The 15,594-nt window shown below is 34.4% G+C and overlaps 1 protein-coding gene across 1 annotated transcript in view; it reads left to right on the forward strand.

The window, feature by feature from the left end:
• Positions 1–7,857: 7,857 nt before the first annotated feature.
• The window catches only part of LOC123546648 (uncharacterized), a 39,661-nt gene continuing 31,924 nt past the window's right edge, over positions 7,858–15,594 (forward strand). The window contains exons 1-6 of the mRNA XM_053550965.1: positions 7,858–7,914; positions 8,836–9,441; positions 10,701–10,796; positions 11,001–11,411; positions 12,066–12,242; positions 13,716–13,892. Of these exons, the coding sequence (XP_053406940.1) occupies positions 8,850–9,441; positions 10,701–10,796; positions 11,001–11,411; positions 12,066–12,242; positions 13,716–13,892 (1,453 nt within the window). The 5' untranslated portion in view covers positions 7,858–7,914; positions 8,836–8,849. The remainder of the gene's footprint in view (positions 7,915–8,835; positions 9,442–10,700; positions 10,797–11,000; positions 11,412–12,065; positions 12,243–13,715; positions 13,893–15,594) is intronic.

Raw genomic sequence — 15,594 nt, forward strand, 5'->3', positions numbered from 1 at the left:
ACCCCGCGATTCGTCCTTTTGTTGCTGTTAAATATGCATGCGACGAGTGTGGAAACAGTTCAGCAGGATGGCATCTTGATTCTTGCAACAACAATACTCCGACAGAAAAGTGTTCTAAATGCAAAGAAACTTCACTAGCAGCACTCCGTCATCATAAGCGATCTTTTTTTTTTTTTTTTTTTTTTTTTTTTTTTTTTTTTTTTTTTTTTTTTTTTTGGTTTAACGCCGTTTTTCAACAGTATTTCAGTCATGTAATGGCGGGCAGTTAACATAACCAGTGTACCAGTACAAACCTGTTCTCCGCAAGTAACTGCCAACTTCCCCACATGAATCAGAGGTGGGGGACTAATGATTTCAAACACAATGTCGTTTATCAAATAGTCACGGAGAACACACGCCCCCCCCCCCCCCCCGAGGATCGAACTCGCGACCCCACGATCCGTAGACCGACGCTCTACCTACTGAGCTAAGCGGGCGGGTTACTCATAAGCGTTCTGTTCATTTTCCAGATCAGATGTCGAAATGTTTGTGTGAAGCTTGCGGACATCGTTTTTATGGTCCCTCTCCATTACTCAGACAAATCGTGTGTTAGCATGCGCAACAGTAACATCATAAAAATTATGTACAAACGGAACGTTTTAGTCACAATACATGGAAAATACGAGGAAAATTTCCATATCAGGCGAGAGCGAAGCTAAAGTTAAATGTCCCGTTTCTTGTTAATTCCTTTATCTTGCAGGTATATTAAATGATCCTACAACAAACTGCTGTTATACAAATGTATTAATTCCTTTGCTTTTCGATGATTTAACTAAAACAACATTTCAACCTGCATCGCGGCCGTGCCATTCTAATAATGATGGCGGATGCTAGCGTTCCCATGAACGCTGAGAAAATTAAACATAAAAAATAATAAACTTACGCAGTAAATAGTGTAATATCGGTGACTTAGAATTATTTTTGTGTTGGACAATTATTACATAATGTCTAAGAAAGGCAATACTAACGCTAATAAACCGCAGTCAAACAAGGGAAGCAACTCGGATACAAATGCTGATGAAGATGAAAATTTGTTGGATGAACTCGTATCTGGTATCTCTGATTGTGATCATTCACCGAAACTCAAACTTCTGGCAAAAGAAATGGTAGAGATGATACTTCGATCCATTCAGGCAGTTATGATTTCATCACTTGACGAAAAAACTGTGTCCAAGGAGTCATTTGAACAGACAAAAAGTAATGTACGTTTGAATTTGTACAACACTGACCGTTTAGAGCAGTACTCTCGCAAGAAAACATTAGAATTTTCAAACTTGAAATTGATAACGTTAACTTGGCTGAGGGAGTTGTTTCATTTCTAAATGAAGTTTCGCACCATGCTTCTAGTACTAGGAATGCCAGTGGTTTATCTGGGACCCAGGTCCCTGCCACTCCCTATGTGTTTAGGGTCGAAGAGATCAATGTGTGTCATAGGATTGGAAAACCGCCCAATGTCGGTCAGGTAGACACTCGCCCAATTATTGTTCGCTTTCTTTCACGACAAACCGTGCACAAGACTTTCAAATACAAAAAGAACTTAAAGGACATGCCAAAGTATAAGGGTAATGTGCATACAGGGAAGAAAGCAGTGTTCATTGCAGAGGATTTGACATCACTTCGTATCAAACTTCATGAATTTCTCAAAAATCAAGCAGAGATTACTAACGTCTATGTAAGGGATGGGAATATAGTCTGCATAAAGGATAGGAAGAAGTTCGTGGTATCTAGTCCAGAGGATTTGTTTGCCATGGGAATAGATCCTGATTTCGATGCTCTTGGTATCAAATATTTCGAGTAGCACATGCAGGAAGATGTGTGTGATGTTACAAATAGTTCCAGTTCTAATGTTATACCTAGTTCTAACAGTTCTAGTGATTTAAAATTAAATTGCATTTCTAAATATATATTGTTGATTCAGAAGAGAATATTTCTGAAACTAGTGAATGTGACACAGTGCTATGTAACAAAATTAATGGGAAAATTTCTTGTAGCAATTTGGAAAACACTGCAGAATTTCCACAGAATTCCTTCTCAACTGATGACCAAGGATGAAGAGATAAAGAGACAGAAATTTTACAGAGCAAACAAAAGAATTCAGACAGTTTGAACTTTCAGTGATTCAGTCACTACAAATTTACAAACTCATAGTATTAGTACAAAAGATCACTTGTACTCCATAACATCTCCATCAAATATTTTAAATATTACATGTATAAATGTTTGTGGGTTATCTACAAAAATTCTTTTCCCAGATTTTATTGAGTTTATCAATCAGTATGATATAATAGGACTTGTTGAAACAAAACTCGATGACTTTGATAATATATCGTGTGAAGGTTATACTTTTTGTGGTTTTAATCGCAAAAATATAATAGAATCTCTGGTGGTGTTGGTATTCTTGTAAAAAAACATCTATTTAAACATATTAGGATACTTAATTCTGAAAATGAAAACTGTATGTGGTTCACATTCAATGGACAGGTGTTAGAAAGGGAAGTTATTTTTGGTGTAATATATATTCCACCTGAGGGTTCTGTATATAGTTCAATGGAATTATTTGATAATTTTGAGGATGATGTGTTAGATTTCTCAGTAAACGATCCTCTATTTTTTCTTCTTGGATATTTTAATGCCAAATGTGGATTATTAACAGATTTTGTTATGTATGATGATCAAATTTTTGATGAAAATTTTGATTTTAATACAAAGTGTAATATTAACAAGCAGAATTTGAATTTGCTGGGAATTGCAACTCAAAGATATTCTTGTGATAAATCTTGTAATAACTATGGATATAGGCTAATTAATTTGTTTGATATTCACATTGCTAATGGAAGATGTGGTCAGGATAAATATATTTGTGATTATACAACAATCCATAATAGTGTCATTGATTATGTCTTGTTGTCAGCTGAGTTATTTCCTCTAAGAATTCATTTCAACTATGCTGCTTTGACCCTACTACTGTCTGATGTTCATAAAGCAATCTCTTTTTCCATAAAAATTTGTAAGGACTCACAAGTCCAAGACAATACAGTCAATTCTGATACTCATGGAGAGAATGATTCATCAGAATATATAACTAAACCTATTTGGTTAGCAGATAAAAAACAAGAATATATAAATTCCTTTGATATGCAGTGCATTAATCAGATCTCCCAGAAACTTGATTATCTTTCAGAGAATCACAATGAGTGTGCTTCCTATATTGATAATGTTATCTCTGATATTTCTGATATTTTTTCTTCAGCAGCAAGAAATTGTGATATGGTAAAAAATGTCAATATTAATAATAAAAGTCGTAAAAATGATAATGACAGGAGGAAACATCTACAACCATGGTTTGATGCAGACTGTCGTAATAAGAGGACGACTTTGTATCTAAATGCAAAGAAATATTATCGACGTTGTAATTCAGCTGCAGCTTTTCAAAATTTGAAAATAAATAGTAAAGCATATAAAAAAGAATTGAATATGAAATTTCATAAATTTCACAAAAATATGAATAAGAAGTTCAGAAATCTTAAATCCTCTGACCCAAAGGCATATTGGTCACTTTTAAACAAATATTCTAATGATACAGTTTCTAACATATCTAAAGAAACATTTTATGAACATTTTAGCCAGTTAAATGAAGGCAGAGATGATGTAGACATGAACTTTAATCTTGATAATGCAACTAACTATAATGTGGAACTCAACATCAATATTACTGAGGCAGAGATATTGACATGTATGAACAAACTAAGTAATAACAAAGCCTGTTCTGTTTATGATAATATTCTAAACGAGTACCTGAAACATTCCAAAGAGGTAATGTTGCCAGTACTTTGTAAATTGTTGAACCTTATTTTTGATACATCAATTATCCCAGATTTATGGTGTAAGGGAGTAATATTTCCAATTTATAAAAAGAAAGGGGATATCAATGACCCAGAAAATTATCGTGGAATTACCATTCTAAGTTGTCTGGGCAAGTTATTTACTAGTGTACTAAATAATAGGTGAAACAATTTCTTGGAATCAGCAGGACTACTTTGTGAAGAACAAGCAGGTTTTCGAAAACATTATGGCACTGTTGACCATATTTTTTCACTAAAATTATTAATTGATTTTTATTTAAGTAAAAATTGTCGTCTTTATTGTGCTTTTATAGACTATAAGAAAATTTTTGATTCTGTTAGTCGAGTTTGTTTATGGAGGAAGTTACTTCAACATAATGTTGATGGAAAAAAAAATAAAGTTATATACTCAATTTATGATCAAGAAAAATCTTGTGTTAAAAGCAGTCAAGGTCTCTCAATTTTTTTTCATTAGTGCATCTGGAGTTCGACAGGGTGAAAATTTATCACCAATACCTTTTTCTATTTTTCTGAATGATTTAGTGTCTTTTATGACACATTTTTACAAAGGACTAACAACTCTATCAAATGATGTTAAAGTTTTTAAGTGATGATACTACTGAAGTGTTTTTCAAATTATTTTTATTACTCTATGCAGATGACACTGTACTTTTTGCTGAGACACCAAATGAGCTACAAACATCTTTAAACGCAATGTCAGAATATTGTGATATGTGGAAACTGATTGTTAACTCTAGTAAAACTAAAGTTGTTGTTTTGTCTCGAGGTAAAGTGAGAATAAAACCAGTTTTCTGGTATAATGGTGAAGTACATGATATTGTTGATAATTTTAGTTATCTAGGCATAAAGTTTAATTATAGTGGTAATTTCCATGAGACGAAAAAACATTTAGTAGATCAGGCTACAAAAGCTATGTATTCTCTGTTGAGAAAAGCAAGAAAACTTAGTATTGATTTACAGTTACATCTTTTTGAAACAATGATAATGCCTATATTTTTGTATGGATCTGAGGTGTGGGGTAGCGGTAATATTAGTTTAATTGAAACTTTCCAACTTAAATTTTTAAAGATGTTACTAAAAGTTAAAAAAATCCACGCCAAATGTTATGGTATTTGGTGAACTAGGGGCTTTGCCCATTAATGTTATTGTCAAAAGTAGAGTACTTAATTACTGGTGCAAGGTTACTGAAAGTAAAACTGATAAGATCAGCCATATTCTGTATAAGTTAATGTATAAGCTTCATATTCATGATGTAAATTGTTGCCCTTGGATTTCATATGTTAAGGATACATTAGAACAGCTTGGATTAATCAGTCAGTTCCTTCGCCACGTAATTTTCGTAATATTATTAAGCTTAGATTAAAGGATCAGTATATACAAACTTGGACTAAAATGGTTCAAAATTCAAGAAAATGTGAGCGTTATAAAATATTCAAAACAGTCTTTAAATTTGAAGACTATTTGAAATTGTTACCATCAAATCTTGCATTATCCTTATGCCATTTTAGGTGCCGTAATAATAAGTTGCCTATTGAAAAGGGTATATTTCTTAATATTGTCCATGATGAGAGGACATGTCACTTGTGTAATAATGCAGCATTGGGTGATGAGTGTCATTATATATTTTATTGTACTTTTTTTTAATCTGGATAGACAGAAATACATTCCAATTCATCACCAGATTTCAAATGATAATAATTTTCAATGTTTGTTTCAAAGTTGTGATGAAACCCTTCTCCTGAAGTTGGCATTATTTACACAAAAAGTTATGTATGTTACTCAGTGAAAGATACATTCTGTTAATCTGGTGCTAGTCAGACATTATTGATTTACGTCAGATATGCATATATCTTCCGTTAAATACCTACAGTAAGATACAGTATCTGCTATGTATTTTTTACATGTATACGTTTGGTTTATGTACATGTATTTGCATGTAAATGTTGCCTTTACAAGGCTGATGCCCATATGGGCCTAGTTCTTGAATAAATCTTGAAATCATACAGAGTTACTCTTCCTCTATATAATTTCCACTAACTTCACGAACCTGAATTAGATACGAAAAATGAGAGCGGCAAGAAAACACTAAAAAATTTTATCTCGGAAATGATATCTATAGCTTGGGCTTATAATCTGACTTGTTTTAATTACCCTAGCGATGCGGCAGCCATTTTGTTTTTAATCAAAATTCATATCTGTAATGTACTAGCAGGATATGGAATATATCCTGTCTCCACGTGACGTCTGTTGACCAATAGAAATGCAAGAATCTTGTAGGAGGCGAGATAATGAAATATACCGCGTTAATGTTGGGTCTTTTCCGTTATAACTCGCCACAACATACTAGATATCGGGAAACACATGACATATTCTCCATGCGGGCTACTTTCTATAAAAACAAAAACAATTAACATATTTTACTAAAGTTGATTGCTTGATTGAAAATGCTTATGCCAATGCAAATCCCGAACAAATTATTGGAGAATTTTTTCTCCGTCACAAATGGGTCAGCTCGCAACCGGAACTCAAAATGTTTTTACATAGAATACAGTGCACAGTACACACCTTACACACATATACCTAAGTGCATAATAAATGTATGCTATGCGTAAAATCTTAAAGTTGACTGTTATAAGTGCCATTTAAGGTAGTTCTGCACGTTTGATAAGCCGGAAGTGATGGCGTAACGTCGTTTATCCGGAAAACGTAGAATAAAGCCTGGATTCTGCGTTCGGAAATGAAAATAATTTTATGAATTAATGACAGCTTGTGAGTAAATTAATTAAAATGGCTCTGTTACTATATTTCTAAAGTCAACGTAAACACGTAAAATATTTCAAATAATGTCTTAAAATTAGCGTGAAATATTCGGTTCACTTATATCATGGTCAAATATCTAAAAAATAAGCACACGGGCGTATACATTTTATTTCATCGTATGATAGGCCATACGTTTATTTACGACTGTGAGAAGTTTCATCAAAATCTGTATTGTAGAACAATCTCTGTTCGTGAAAATGATTTGAAAGTTATGATTCTCCCATAGACTCCCATTATAAAAAATTGCGTAAGGCAAAAAATATTCAAATCAGTCTAGCAAAAAATCAAGCACACGATCCTATCCTTTTTATTTACTGAATTATTTAGGTATTTTCTGAAGTTTTGATGATAAATCAGAGTTTAATAGTTTTGATCCAAACTTCTGCGCGCTTGGTAAACCGGAAGTGATGGCGCAACGTCAGTTATACGGAAAACTTAAAATAAAGCCTGAATTCGGCGTACGGAAATGAAAATCAGTTTATGAATTAATGGCATCCTGGGAATAAATTTATTAAATTGTAACATTTACTGTCTTTCTAAAGTTAAAATATGATATTAAAATATCTGACGCGTTAAATAATTGAAAATAATGTCTTAAAATTAGCTTCAAATAGGAGGTTCACTTTAAAAATTGCTAAATATCTCAGAAATAAGCACAACGGACCTGTTCATTTTATTTCACTGTATTATAGGCCATACGTTTATTTACGACTGTGAGAAGTTTCATTATATTCTACATTGTGGAAAATTTTCTATTAACGAAAATGTTATGAAAGTTGCTATTTTCACATAAACTCCCATTATGAAAAATTGCGTGAGGTCCAAATTTTCAAGTCAGTCTAGCATAAAATCAAGCACACGACCCTATCCTTTTTATTTGCTTAATTTTCTTGTTATATTCTGAAGTTTTGAAAAATCAGAGTTTAATCAAATTCTACATTGTACAAAAAATTCAATCCAAACATGCAGAACTACCTTAATTGTGAATGTTGCTCTACAGACACTTTTACGCATTTAAAGTAAGTATCTAAAAATAAACTATGCGAGTGAAAGATGCACACTTGCGAAAATCACTGATAGTCGCCCACGGTGATCGGCGACGATTATAGATAAATTTTATCTAAACAGATAGGTCGAAAAAGAAGGCTAAAACAGATACCAGCTAATCAACTCAAATAGACGTGACGTAAAGGTAATTACAAGTTTGCCTTTGTTTATATTGTTTTAGTAAACTACAATTTTCAGGTCAGCAATCAATGTTACTATCAATGGGATTATAGTTCGATTTTGACGTTTGTATATTCAATTTATAGACTCATCTGGCAATCAGGGAAATAAGCATGATTTACTTTGACTTATTTAGGTGAGAACCTCTATCGTGATAATTAATATTACCCAAATAACGGACTTATTTAGGTAAGACCCTCTATCGTGAGGAATAATATTACCGAAATAAAGGACCCTGTACAAAAGCATCGCTGACCTCAAAACCGAACTATATCTCTACTGGGGGGGGGGGGGTGTTTTCAATTGCTATCAAAATGACTCGTTATACCTGTTACAGATAAATGAAAAGTCCAATGTATGACATCTAAACTTTATTAAATCTTGTCGGAGACATAGGCCTACTTTGATACAGGGGAACTGTATTTTACCGTATTATATTTATATGAATATAATCAAACGTTTGCTTCATAAACACTTGTAATGTTTGTAGATTTTTTTTTTCTTTTTGAGTCAATTTTTGTTTTCCTAGTGTTTATTACTGATAGGACATTTTTCTCTTTTAAGTGTTTATTTGAAACAAAGTATGATTTGTTAGTTTCTGTCCGCTTGAAAAATTGTAAAGAACCCATTCCCCATATGTTCTTTTCGTTTGGTAGATATTGGGATGAAAACAGGGTAGGTTATTTTATCTGTCTTGTCATATCTTTTATCCCAGCGGAAGGACACATTTATACCTGGCTTTCTGTAGCTACATAACACAGAACGTTTGTACAGCATATGCAGAGATTGAAACGGTATAACGAAACCATTATACATATTTTTCGTTTGGGAGGGGGAAGTTTCGCAAGACAAATGATATTATCTACCCTTTTTATGTTTTGCTTAGATAAAAAAGCGAAAATGTCTACTGCCGGAATGGGAAGACAAAGCCGTCTCTGTGTCATACTGGTAAAAGTAGGAACACCAGTAGCAAGAGCAGTATTCGAGAAACGTGTCAAAGATCTCACTCCGCCTAACCACGATCCATCTCCTTGGACAGTTGACGATTTTCTTTCAGAAAACAAGCCAAAAATAAGATCGATGAAGCTTAAAAGTCAGATGTGGTCGAAGATGTTCCCCGTTCAGTCACATGTGATAAGGTTAGAACAATGGGACTTAGCACTGCTGTGTAGGATTTTAACTGAATGCTGTGACCTTCGGCCAGATATTAGACTTGATATTTACCAGTTACGAAAATTACGCAATAAACTTTTTCATATGAGTGAACCGAGTATTGATGATCACAAATATCAGCATTATTTGGCTAAACTGAAGGTGAGTTTCGATAGATGTCTTAAAGAAACAAACGATGATGTTTTCACGACAGAAATGGATAAAATGTTTGAGGATCTTGAACATGGACAGTTTTCACAAGTTGATGCAGAAGAAGTGATGGAAATGTTGCAGTTCATGCAGGAAGAAACAAACGAAAGATTCTATGAACTTGGACAAAGTAAGTATCTTATATTTTTTTATTCGTTCTCTTCGTCGTGTATATCAAGGAACACCCATGTACGACAATAACACATCATGTGCTGAAAATTTAACACTGGAATGCAAAAATGAATGCAAATTGGTGTCGCACTTATTCAAGGCGAGTACATTAGCCAGGATTTTTTGTACTAAACAAGGCGAAAACAGATGAATATGTACATAAGACTACGGAGACACTTTTTCATCGTCAGTATTTATATTCTCCCTATTTGTAACGTTTCATTGACAATTTTGACGTTCATTTTATAAAGTGTGAATTGAAAGACAGCAAAATAAACATAACCGTTTAGTGATATGTCGCTGCATGACGTCGCAACTGTTCTGTCTTCTTAAAGGCATTCACCTCCAGATTTTGACTAAAATGGTCTTTCTTTGAAATTGGAGTTTGATTATATTTTGAACATTTAAGACCACGAGTTTTTGTTTCTAAACTGTCTTAGAATTGCCAGAATCAAGAAATAAATAAACATTCCCGAGTTAGAAATCGACTTTGCGTCGATTTTTTATCGTTTAGGGCAAGTCCGTTACTCAAACTAGGGGCCATACGCCACTTTCCATAGAATTGCGCTTTGTGTATCATCTACGGTTCCATGTAAACAAAAACAATATAAAACATCCGTTATGGTTGGTTGGTTATACAGGTAAATGTTGAGCTCTGCTCAACCTGAGCCGATAGAAAGCAACTGACAAGTTATTGTCGTACTTCGATGTAACAAGATATATGTTCTATGGTAGTCAAAACAACTGTTCCTATGTCTATTTTTATTGGTGTTTCATGCTTGAAGCAATGCCTGGATAGGTGTCTGGGGTATTAAAAGCTTGACATATGCTAATTGACCTAACTTGTGTTGGTCTGACTCGAAACCCAACAAAAACAAAATAAGTTCAGCATTATATCCTCAATACAATGTTTTACTACTACCTGCGTTACGGAATTTAAGCCGTGCATAAATCATCCAGTTTTAGTGAAGTATATCACATACAAGTATTTCATGCAGTAAATATATTATTTACGACCAGATGTCTTTGAAAAGCCACCAGTTAATGTAAGGTTGTTAGATATTTAAGACATAATAGTCTCTTTTATTTGGATGAAATATCCGAACAGTGAACACCAGATTAAATGTCTTCAAATATGAAATGATTAACTAAAGTATAGTGAATATGCCATGTCAAAGGTGTTCAATGAGTAAATATGTTATGTTTATGCACTTTCAGACCAACAATCGACGAATGAGAGACTTGATGACCTGTTACAAAAAGTTGAAGTGTTAACAACAAGTTTAGAGTCTGTAAACAAGCTTAAAGTTCCTGGTAAGTCTTCATATAGTACAAAAAGGTAAATGGTAAAATAAAAACAACTTTTACTTCAACATTTTTCAGGAACTAAATGAATTTCATTTTTCAATTTCGATGCGGTATGTTGTTTTTAGTGGCAAAACTGTACAAGACAGTATCTAAGAGTAAGATTAAATATGAATAAGTAATATTACAGTTAAATAAAGATGTTTTTTTCAGAATCTGGTGCAAAAATAGAAGTAAGGAACTGTTGTTTAGAAAAAGACAATGAAATTTCCAAACTTATGATACAATGTTTCGAAGAATGCATTGATGATGATGATGGTGAAGTTTCTGAAAGTTCAACAACTTCCCACGCTAAGTGTAAAGAAGCAGTGCACAAAATGTATACAAAACTTTTGTCCAAGGGCTATAAAGTCATAGACGCACACAAAGAATGTGTTTTTCTTCATATACAGTGTTCTTCAATGGCATCATTAATGTCATATTTTCACGACTATGTCAGTGGACAACTTGCTCTTGAGTTAAAAATAGCAGAGGACACCATTAGAACGATTGATGGGTGTGAGGATATAGCGTTGGAAATTGTGATAAACACTGAGGAAATACTGGAAACAATAAATGGAATTGGTAATTCATTAATTCATTAATTTATTAATTTACTTATATTGAATTGTTCTCATACGACTGACACACATATTTTTGACATTTACACTTTAGGTTTCTGACATCAAATTTGTTGTTTTCTTATAGGCAGCAGGTTCAAATCATTCAAACGAACAATGATTTTACTGTCCTATATTTTAATTAGCGAGATACACTTAGTACATTTTGGAAATTTGAAAGATCAAAAGATAATAGGTAAAGGTAGATATCTCGGAAGCCCAGAGCACTAAAAGACAGCCTCAGAGCCACGCATTTGCAAAGTAGGCCCTAAACAAAAGAAGCTGTCACGGAAAAATATTACAGACGGTTTGCTTCAAAAATCTCACAAGTACATTTAAATTTCATGCAAAGTATAGATAGAGTGGGGGAAGTTAAAATGCAGAAAATCTGTTTTTCCAAAACTAACACAATTTCAGTTGAAGTCGTGTCTTTTTGTTTAATACTTTGAATTACATAAAAGTACATCTAAAAACAACAACCAGGTTAATTCTTTATATAACATCTAAATTCACTAAAGTACAAATCGAAAAGTTCGTACATACAAGTCAAGACCTATTTATGTCGTATTAATCAGCTTTCGATAATGTTAAATTCATTTGTGAATTTTGTGGTTACTAGTTACGACAGTTTCCGAGTTAATGAAAACTGAAGGAATTCTATCACAGACAGCAGAAGAAGAAATCCAATCAAAAAGGAAAATTGTGGAAACGGGCTGTGCAGAGCAAGGTATCCAGGACGACACAACAAATTTCCAGACCTCGGTGACAAGCAATAGAGTCCGACATAGCGAAAGAAGTAAGGCGATCAAACAATGCTAACTTTTATTGATTGTATTTGAATACCATTATTATTTGTTACTGGCTTATCTAGCTGGCCGATAAGACCATCTACGGTATTGTGAATAATACAATTCCAGTCATATAAGAACCATGATTAACAACTCACTCATTCACAACCGATCAGGATTGTTTTCTACTTTCATAAACTATCAATGAACTACAAAACTTCATATTACCTAGATTCTATATCTTGATTTCATTCAAAGTGGATAGTATAGGTGTGGATACTGATGCCATCAAAACAGCACTATTGCTATATACACCGGAACCCAAAATATGTTTTAAGACCAGAATTACACGCCACGATGGTAAATCTCGATACTGCTTACAAATAGGGTGAATTTGTAAATATGTCTTAATGTATGTATGTATTGTTTCTAAAGTGGTTTAAATCAGAATGACGGTGGCCGTTTTAGCTTACCTGAGCATTGTGAGCTTTTAGGGTCGTTGGATGTCTCCTTAACTACTAGGCAAATTATTAATCAAACATAGGAATGTTGCGTGGATAGTTCCTATTGAGATTCCTTTAAGTACTAGTATACGCCAAAGCTGTAATAATATTCTCCTCTGAAACCGCTTATCCGTTTTCAAAATAATTTACAGAAATGTTCATTGGATGATCTTCCACCAAATCCCTTCAAATCACACTGTGTAATTAAAAAATAAACATGGTCACCTTTTCCGTAAATGGCTATTTAGAAAAAATTGAAGATCTTCTTCTCTGTATCTGATGGCCCAATATCAAAATAATATGTTTCACAGCAACGTTCTTTAATTAAATGATCCTCTACCAAGTTTGTTTGAATCACAATGTCCCGTTAAAAAAATTGCTGTGATGGGGATGGGTTAGTGTTCCCTATATGGCTATATTTTATCATCTGAAACCGCTTGCTCGATTTCAAAATAATTTACATCAATATTCCCAGGGTGACTCTATATCGAATTCCTTCAAAACATTTTGTTAGTTTTCCCTTTATGACTTTATGGAAAAATTTAAAAATCATTTCCCCTTAAACCGATGCTCACGTATTGTAAAATAAGTGCATAGCAATGTTCCGAAAGTGACCCTTTACCAAAATCCTTAAAATCCTTACTTTCTAACTACTACGGGACTTCCGTGGCCGGGTAAAGGTCGCTGACTTCAAATCACTTGCCCCTCATCGATGTGGGTTCGAGCCTCACCCGGGGCGTTGAATTCTTCATGTGAGGAAGCCATCCAGCTGGCGTACAGAAGCTCTGTGGTTCTACCAAGGTGCCCGCTCGTGATGAAATAATGCACGGAGGGGCACCTGGGGTCTTCTTCCACCATCAAAGCTGGAATGTTGACATTTGACCTATATTTGTGTCGGCGCGACGTTAAATTAAGTACTACAATTCTACTACTACTACGATGCTACTTAAATTCGTTTGTGGATTTTGTTGTTTTTAGTTACGACAGTTTCCGAGTTAATAAAAACCGAAGGAGTTCATACACAGATAACAGAAGGAGAAATCCAATCAAAAGGGAAATATGTGGAAACAGATTATGCAGAGCCAGGTATGCAGTACGACACTGCTGATTTCAAGACCCCAGTGACAAGCAAAATATTCAGACATAGGGACAGAAGTAAGACTATTAAACAATGCAACATTTTATTAACTGTAATTGAATACCATTGTTTTCATTACTGGCTTATCTGCCAGACCGACAAGACCACCACACCGAGCCCCTCTGCGTTATTGTAAACAAGATCTTTCTAGTCATTAAAGAACTACGCTCTGAGGTGTTCTCACTGTAAGTCAACTGAACAGGAATAGCGTTAAAACGAGAAGGTTTTGGTGGGGAAATAGTAGTACCGGGAGTAGCACTTTCAAATAAGTTTCGAATCATGTGCATGATATTAACACAATGTATTGAATAAAAAACTTACGCCCTGATTTATAATTTTTGTTTACCTTTCCACTTTCACTTCCGAGCCCGCCCGCTTAGCTCAATAGGTAAGAGCGTTGGTCTACGGATCTCGGGGTCGCGAGTTCGATCCTCGGGCGGGGCGTATGTTCTCCGTGACAATTTGATAAACGACATTGTGTCTGATATCATTAGTCCTCCACCTCTGATTCATGTGGGGAAGTTGGCAGTTACTTGCGGAGAACAGGTTTGTACTGGTACAGAATCCAGGAACACTGGTTAGGTTAACTGCCCGCCGTTACATGACTGAAATACTGTTGAAAAACGGCGTTAAACCCAAAACAAACAAAACAAAACAAAACTTTCACTTCCGAGCTCAAAATGACGTAGCGCGATCACGTGATTGGGCACACTGTATAAGATTAACATGGAAGCCAGAAACATGTTTTGACAGGTCAATAAATAGTACAATATTTCTGATAAATTCGATATACGACTGTCTAAATCGACTTACATGGAGGTGTGTAAGTACAACATAGATAAACGTTTTTATTAAGATCAACAGGTTTTTTGAAAGTTCTAACCAAGCTATACCGTTTTGGTGTTTTTCTACTGCATTTATGTATTTATGCAGAAAATGTTTGTAATATATGATAATACCCCCGCTGTATCTGCCTTAAGGGTATTGCGGGTTTTATTTCCAAATATATGAACACAGTCATGATATCAAAATTTAAATGTACATGTTTTGATAACTAAGTTTCCGAGAGGAATATAAGACCGTAGTTCCTGATAGTGTTTATAAAGTCTGTATCACTTACTTTCCGCGCTAGACCATGGATATTCCAAGAAAGTATATTAATATCCTTCTCTTGAATTTCCTAACTTTCGATATAATCCACTGTTTGCCCGCAGGTAAAATTTTTACTGATTTTGTGATTGAAGTATAGTTTAGTTCCTACTATACGTGCAGTACTCTCATCTACCATTTCACTCTTGATATAGTCACTGAACGCCTTTCTTGTGTCTCTGTATGTTTGTGGAGATTGTATGCCAACCCCTGCTTTTTATCCTTAAGTTTCTACTTCTTATCATTATCATACGATTTGAGTCTTACCTCCTCACGATCAGTGTAATTTTGAAACTTCACCACGATTAGTCGTGGCTTCTTGGCACGCGTGCCTCCCAGTCTGTGCACTCTATCAAAGACCATATCTGTGTGGTCAATATCTAGTGTTTCTTTTATCAAATCTCTGACTAGAACCTCACAGTTGTCCGGTTCGGGTAGTTTGCCTGGTTGACTTGTGTCTGGTTCACCGATACCGTAGAAAATGAGGTTCTCTCTCACTGACCTTGACTCAAGGTCAAGCAATTTCTCCTGCATATTATCCTCTGCTTTTTCGTGATCACGAGCGCTTGT

Source organism: Mercenaria mercenaria, chromosome 9 (assembly GCF_021730395.1).
Source record: "Mercenaria mercenaria strain notata chromosome 9, MADL_Memer_1, whole genome shotgun sequence".
Lineage (NCBI taxonomy): Eukaryota > Metazoa > Mollusca > Bivalvia > Venerida > Veneridae > Mercenaria > Mercenaria mercenaria.